Source organism: Camponotus vicinus, unplaced genomic scaffold (genome assembly GCF_025532165.1).
Source record: "Camponotus vicinus isolate PSW18456_S1 unplaced genomic scaffold, iyCamVici1.0 SCAF_6, whole genome shotgun sequence".
Classification (NCBI taxonomy): Eukaryota; Metazoa; Arthropoda; class Insecta; order Hymenoptera; family Formicidae; genus Camponotus; species Camponotus vicinus.
In genome coordinates, this window is record NW_028141978.1 from 17,196,296 (window position 1) to 17,204,339 (window position 8,044).

The 8,044-nt window shown below is 35.6% G+C and overlaps 1 protein-coding gene across 1 annotated transcript; it reads left to right on the forward strand.

Annotated features, from left to right (window-relative positions):
- The first annotated feature begins 7,047 nt into the window (after positions 1-7,047).
- On the forward strand, positions 7,048-7,485 carry LOC145973749 (uncharacterized). Its single transcript, XM_083103324.1, has one exon. The coding sequence runs from the start codon at positions 7,048-7,050 to the stop codon at positions 7,483-7,485; it is 438 nt and encodes a 145-aa protein (XP_082959450.1).
- The last annotated feature ends 559 nt before the right edge of the window (positions 7,486-8,044 follow it).

Consider the following 8,044-nt stretch of genomic DNA (forward strand, 5'->3'; position numbering starts at 1 on the left):
TTTAATTGAAGATACACTTGTTTTATTTCAAGATAATGTCGAAGAAAATTTGTTTTTTCAATTAAGAAATTGGGCTGTACAAAATTTCTCAAACTGCCCTTAATAAGCTTTTAAAAATTCTAATTCTTTTTCATAAAAAATTGCCATTAGTTGTTACGTCCAGCCGACTCCACGTTTCCTTCCTTCCGCGAGGGTTTGTCAATACCGATATATTTTTATCTCGGGCCTAATAATCCGCAAATATCCGTCATGAGAAAATTTAGAAAATATCTCTGACCAAACCCTATAATCTATTTCGAGGGATAGGAAATCGAGGATATAAAATTTTATCACAAACACCTGAATAAATATCAATAACGAAACCTAAATTATCAAGGATCGACAATCTAATAAACTCAAAAATCGAAACTTTAGACATTTGAACAAATTTTGTAAATCCAAAACTTAATCGAAGGACAAGATATGTACCTACGAAGGAACCGGGAAATCTAACGAACACCTGAGCAAATCTTGTCGAAGGACAAGATATGCGAAAGGTAACCGAAGACAGGGTATAAAAAGGAAGCTCTCGAGGAAGACCATTATTCAGTTGTGACCAGTCTATACCCGGTGCAAGTCCTCTCAGTCGTGACCAATCTATACCCGGTGCAAGTAAAGATTTTTGTACAAGTTTCGAGTAATTATCGTCCAACTTCGTCGAAGTGTTCAGCGACTCCCTCATCCACGGGAACATCACGATCTACTGGAAAACTTTTCGCATCAGCAACCAACCGACCAGTTCTTTGATCACAAGCTCTTCGACGAACAGCAACCAGCTCAATAAAATAGTAAGTCCATTTGATTCTTCATCGCGATGTATAATTTCTCGATTTTCCTATACCTCATTGTTTTTTTTAATTTTTATTTATTTTGTTATTATCTTGCTCTCAGTGGAATCCCGTTCCACTCGCACTATTTCTGAGAGGCGTCGCGCCAAACGGAATAGATACCGTCGGAACCGTAGAACGCGGAATCTATTGGCTTGAGCTGTGAACGATCCCTCATTCATATTAGACTTAAGCCAAATTAACACCAACCTACCCGTTGCAAGAATCTTCTTGAATAGTATTCAAGAAGATCCACGAGACACTCCCTACCTATCTCCAGGAACCCTTCCTCCCAGTTACTCCCCTATATATGACCCCTGACCCTCAATTGTATTAGCCTCCTCCTTCTCCCCTTAACGAACCATCACCAAATCACCTCCTCCTTCCCCCCGTAACGAACCACCACCAAATTCACTTACCTCCTCTTTCCCTACTCTTCCTCCTCCGATTTATTCCTTTATCGATCCTAGCGATCACCGCATCGCGAGATTCCTTACTCTCCTTTTCCCAGAATACACTGGTCCAATCCTTCCAGGTTGTTTTACCCTAGGACCTGGTCCCATATACCTCCCCATATTGCGCAGCTTCTTGAACGTCGCTCCTCCTAATATCATTATCCCCCGCTTTACTCCAGTTACCGATTATCCTTTAGCCATACCCATAGAATTCTTATGGGAAAGATATCCTCCACAATCTAATTTCTTCCACATCTAATTAACCTTCCTTGTCTCGTTAATACACATATACACTCACACAGAATTAATTATCACTTGCAAAGAAAACTCAAAATCATTGTAATCTCCAGTGGAGCATAGAGATAAAAAATAGTATTCCCCCTTAATCTGCTCGACTGACGACCTCCGTACTCATGTAACACCCGCGAGAAAACACACACATACCCACTCACACACTCACACACACAAAATATAGCGCATTTAATTATAATTTTTTCTTTATCATTCTTCTCTTATATCTAAATTTATCAATTATTTTTTTTATATAAATAAATGTTAAATCTAACTTTGTAACTAAATTTCTCAATTAATTGATTACTCTGCTCTCATTCCTAATCACTAAAGATCGCGCATTGGTCCCGCCCCGTGTAAAAGGGATTAGATTCCCTTACCGAAAAAGGGACCACTCAGCGAACGCTCGAAGCGGAGTAATAGCGACCTAACAAGAGTCGTTTACCTGTTTTCAAATCTCAAAATTCGCTCGACCCGAGTCGCTTACCTCCTGCTGCGACTTCGGAAAAAACTATCTGTGTCACGTCCTTCCTTCGACCCATCCTTCTCCGGGCCTGGACGTAACATAGTCATACTTTATTGAAAACAAATTTATCTATGCCAAGTCGGCAGTTAGAGAAAGGAAAATTATGTTATATGGGCTTATCTCAGCCACTGAAACAATTTATTTCTCGATGTACGTCATTACAGTTATTAAACAACGAAATAGAAATTAGTTTCAATATAAATGGACTTCCCCTTTTTAAAAGTTAAAATATTCAATTATGGCCAATTTTAGGCTTGATAAAAAATTGTCCTAAAGAAAATCCTTTTATCATTGCTATGTACTGTGATGATTCTGTACCTTCACCAATTGATATTTTCTTAGAAAACTTTGTAAATGAATTATTTCAATTATTACACGAAGGATTTTTATTTGAAAATAAGATATACTGTAAAAGTTCATAGTTTGATTTGTGATGCACCAGCTAAAGCCTACATAAAATGTATAAAATCACATGGCAGTTATTCATCTTGTGAAAAATGTGTAGAAACTGGAGAATATGTTCAAAATAGAATTATCTATAAAAGTGTCTCAGCTTCAAGAAGAACAGATTTAGATTTTCAATTATTTGTTGATGAAGATCACCATACAGGTATTTCTCCTCTTTCAAAACTTCCAATTGGTTTAGTGACGTTTTTGTAATTATATATTTGAGAGATTTCATGAGTTTATTTTTATTTTATCTGAATAGTCTATAAGATTATATAGTTTAATATTAGAATTTAAGTATTATGTTATTCAAGTGTTACGTCCGGTGGACTCCACGATTCTTTCCTTTCTTCGAAACGATATCGTGAAAGAAAGAAACCAAGGATCGGCTTGCATTTGAAACGCAAAGCGATCCTTCTTAAAAATAATGATAGCGTATAAAGAACGCAACCTAACTCGCGCACATAACCGACATTTGAACCGAACAAATGTCTGAGAATGGCCAGTCGAGATAGCGTTAACGAAACTCTAAATAAATTCGTGAATTATGAGACGAAAAGTTGTTATAAGAAATTTCAACTACCCTGCATCTATTGGTACGGCTTTATGCTCGAAGCCGCTCTATCTAAAGAATTTTTAAAACAAAGCTGCTGGTCTTTGGGAAAATTGTCAAAATCTAAACATACGGCAAAACTCTTAAAATTGATAGTGCACGTGCGCTCGTTCGACAGGCCATCCTCAAGCGTTTTCAGAATCGTTAAATCATCAAACGATAAGATAATCAGCTCACTCCCACTCTCTACTGGATAGAGTTAAGTCTCGAGCCAAAGGGCTCAACCAATTAACCCCTTCACTGTCAGGGACCCCTATAGGGGCCAAAAAAATTCATGCCACTTTTGCTTCATGGCCCCTATAGGGGCATCTTGAAAAAAACATGTTATTACTGTTACGATTTGATTGTCCTTGAGTATTTTAAGGTTTCTGAGGTCGCTGAATTCGAATCTGAAATCAGAATTTCGAACTTCAAAATGGCGGATCAAAATTCAAAATAATTTTGGGTTTGAATAAAAATAGGTTTCTTATCGTTTTTGGAGTCGCCGAATTCGAATCTAATATCTGATTTTCCAAATTAAAAATTGCAAATTTAACGGAGTCAATAACCGCCACGTCCTCGATTCGTGACTCTGAGTTCGGCAGAGAGCAGGATTTAACAATAATTGAAGAGAGAAATATACAACCTTTATGTATGTCAACTATTTGTTCGAACTCTGTCCCGCCATATTGGATTTGCCATTTTCAATTTGGAAAATCTAATATTAGGTTTGGATCTTGCAACCCCAAAAATGATACACATTTTTATTGAAATCCAAAATTATTTTGAATTTTGATCCGCCATATTGGATTCACCATTTTGAATTTGTAATTCTGGCTTCAGATTCGGATTCGGCGACCTCAATAATATTTATACTGATGTATTCATGCAATTTTAAAAACTTTTTTCTTCAACACACTTTTGGCACGGAAAGTTTCTTTTCGCTGGACTGTGAAGGGGTTAACAATTACATATTTTTCCTTAAAAATAACTATGTGTTTTCTTTACACCAATTGATTCCTCTCATTATTTTGTACATAAAAGTATTAAGGTAAGATAATCGAGAAATGAATATTTTACAAGATATTTTACGGTTTATGTAAAATTAATAAATGATTTCAAGCCTCATAACTAAGAAAGTACTTAATGGAAACTAACTTAATTATAGTGTTTTGGAAAGGCCTCGAGATAAGCTACAAGAATATGCAATAAAAAATAGGGGGTTCCAATTAAGAAATTGACGGTGACCTTCACGTGACCTTCAAATGACTCTCCAAGGTCAAATCATTGCCACCATCTGATGGCCCCCTTCAAGCCATACAACTTTTGTTTGAAACATTTTTTTATTTAACGTATTGTTTCGGAGATATTTGAGCGTATTATTTAAAATGGGACACCCTGTATATACAGGGTGTAACAGAAAAAGCGCCCACGAAGCAAATAGCGTTATTCCTGATTAAAAATCGAGTCGAAAAGTCCTAAACCATTTTTTTCTAAAATGCTTAATAAAGCGGTAATTATTGAGTAAAGTTGCGCCAATAAGCACCGATCTTTAGACGGGCGCACGTCAGTGAGCCGCGCACCTGGTAGTGTGCGTGAGCGCTCCGTCGCTACGACGCTATGTCATGCCGCTATCGTGCAATATTCTTATGCGTTGTAATAATGCGAAGAACTTTATTTTGCATTAAAAATCATATTTCGTCCGTCAAAAGCGTTTCCTTGAAGAAAATTTCGACAAGGAGGCTAAAGGTCGGTGCTTATTGCAACTTTACTCAATAATTACCGCTTTATTAAGTATTATAGAAAAAAATGGTTCAGGACTTTTCGACTCGATTTTTAATCAGGAATAACGCTATTTGCTCCGTGGGCCCTTTTTCAGTTACACCCTGTATATAAAATTAAGTAAATAAAATTAAATCCCAAATTTTTAATAATAAGATTGAAAGTAAAAAATAAATAAAATATATAATAGATAATAATTGTCTAATAATAATATAAGGGTATTCAATAATTTGAGCTCCTGCTCATGTTAATAAAATAAAATTATTTATATAAATTCAATAAATAAATTGATTTAAAGGATATACAGAGTGTCCCTGAGCACTACCTCACTCACTTGTGAGGACGTAGAGCGCAGTAAATTAAATAAAGAAGTCCTATTCCATGTAACGATTTTTGCAATAATAATATTAATTATTGAAATCGGACGAATGAGAGAAGCGCTCGACCGCTCGAGCTATAGCACGGCCCACCGTGTCAGACATTGCCTACCGGCGTGCGGTGAGGGGAGGGACAGCGCGCCGCTACCCGTGGTTACCGCCATCGCCATTTTCACGTTTCGCCACGCGCCGGCAGGCAATGTCTGATACGGTGGGCCGCGCTATAGCTCGAGCGGTCGAGCGTTTCTCTCATTCGTCCGATTTTAATAATTAATATTTCTATTATTATTGCAAAAATCGTTACATGGAGTAAGACTTCTTTATTTAATTTACTACGCTCTACCTCCTCACAAGTGCGTGAGATAGTCCGGTGATTCATATAAAGTGACCGATGTGAATATTAGCTAAAGTTGAAGAGCTATGAAAAAATTTTTATACCAAAAGATGTTGAAGATAGTGCTCAGGGACACCCTGTATATATATATATATATACTCTTCAACTTTAGCTAATATTCACATCGGTCACTTTATATGAATCACCCTGTATATATATATGTATATATATATATATATATATATATATATATATATATATACAGGGTGATTCATATAAAGTGACCGATGTGAATATTAGCTAAAGTTGAAGAGCTATGAAAAAATTTTTATACCAAAAGATGTTTGACACAGAGGGGGACATCGTATGGTACAAACGATATTTTTATAGATGAAGGCATTAAGGAGATTTCAAGATCAACTTAATTTTTTTAAACGGATCGCCATATTTTTGATCTATTAGACTGATAGTCGATTTTAATTCAACGATATATGATTATAAGGTCATTTAAGGTCATTAATACAAGAAGAAAAGTTCATAATTGTAAATGTCATGTATTTTTATTTATAACAATAAATGCTCAAAATTTTGACACAGTTACAAAAATTTATCTTATTTTCAAAATCTGTTCCATAAAGTTCTTGAGTAAGATTTATGATATGCGTGGTAGCGTTTAAAGCGTAAGATTCTTTGTATTAAAGAATATGGCAAATGTGTTTACATTCCACACTCGGACATGGTGCGCGTCGCTATGTTTACAATTTAAATGTTTTGTATTTATTGCTTTAGTAAAACTGCTGTAGTGTGCGATAATTCGTATTACTGAATACAATGGCTGCTTATAATAGTTCGCAAGTTGTAGATATTTTGTTAGCTTTCGGTGAATGTGAGAGAAATGCAGCTGCAACTGCAAGATTATTAAATGAGCGATATCCAGACAGACATCCACATAATGCCCGTACAATATTACGCATTATATCACGAGCAAGACAATTTGGTACATTACAAGTACGAAGAAATCGATGACCAAATTATGAACGAGACAATGAAGCAAATGTAGTTGCCGTTTTGACAGCAATTAATTTGAATCCGCATACCAGCATCCGCAGAATATCAAGCCAAACATTATTTGCCATATTCCTTAATACAAAGAATCTTACGCTTCAGGCGCTATCACGCATATCATATAAATCTTATTTAGGAATTTCATGGAACAGATTTTGAAAATAGGATAAATTTTTGTAACTGGGCTTGCCAAATGCTAGAACAAAATCCACAATTCTTTCATTTCATATGTTTTTCCGATGAAGCAACTTTTAAAAGTAATGGTAGTGTAAATCGGCATAATATGCATTACTGGTCGCAAGAGAATTTTGGATGCGGCAAATTGATGATCAACGTATTTGGAGTGTAAATGTTTGGTGCGGCATTCTAAATGGCCACATAATCGGACCTTACTTTTTCGAAGGAACATTAAATGGTAGAATGTATCAAAATTTTCTCATGAATCATCTACCAATGTTATTAGAAGATATAGATTTATACACTCGAAGACAAATGTGGTTCCAGCAAGATGGCGCACCGCCTCATTCTACAAGAGAATCGACAACTTTATTAAATCAGAAATATTCAAATCGATGGATCAGACGTAATGGACCTATAAAATGGTCACCTCGTTCACCTGATTTAACTCCGATGGATTATTTTTTATGGGGACATGTCAAAGCTATCGTATATGAACAATCACCAACAACCCGTGACGACATGATTGTCCGAATTACCGAAGCTCTTCAAATATTCCAACGGACGTCCTAAGAGCAGCAGTAAATCATTTAACACATAGAATTCATGTTTGTTAACAAATTCAAGGTCAAAATTTTGAGCATTTATTGTTATAAATAAAAATACATGACATTTATAATTATGAACTTTTCTTCTTATGTTAATGACCTTAAATGACCTTAAATGACCTTAAATGACCTTAAATGACCTTATAATCATATAGCGTTGAATTCGTCTTAAAATCGACTATCAGTCTAATAGATCAAAAATATGGCGATCCATTTAAAAAAATTAAGTTGATCTTGAAATCTCCTTAATGCCTTCATCATAAAAATATCGTTTGTACCATACGATGTCCCCCTCTGTGTTAAACATATTTTGGTATAAAAATTTTTTCATAGCTCTTCAACTTTAGCTAATATTCACATCGGTCACTTTATATGAATCACCCTGTATATACAGGGTGGCCCATTTTAATCCATCCAGTCGAATATCTCGAAAACCAAGCCCGGGAGAGAAAAATGTTTCAGACAAAAGTTATATGGTTTCGAGGGTGCCATAAGATGGTACCATTAGTTTGACCTTGAAGAGT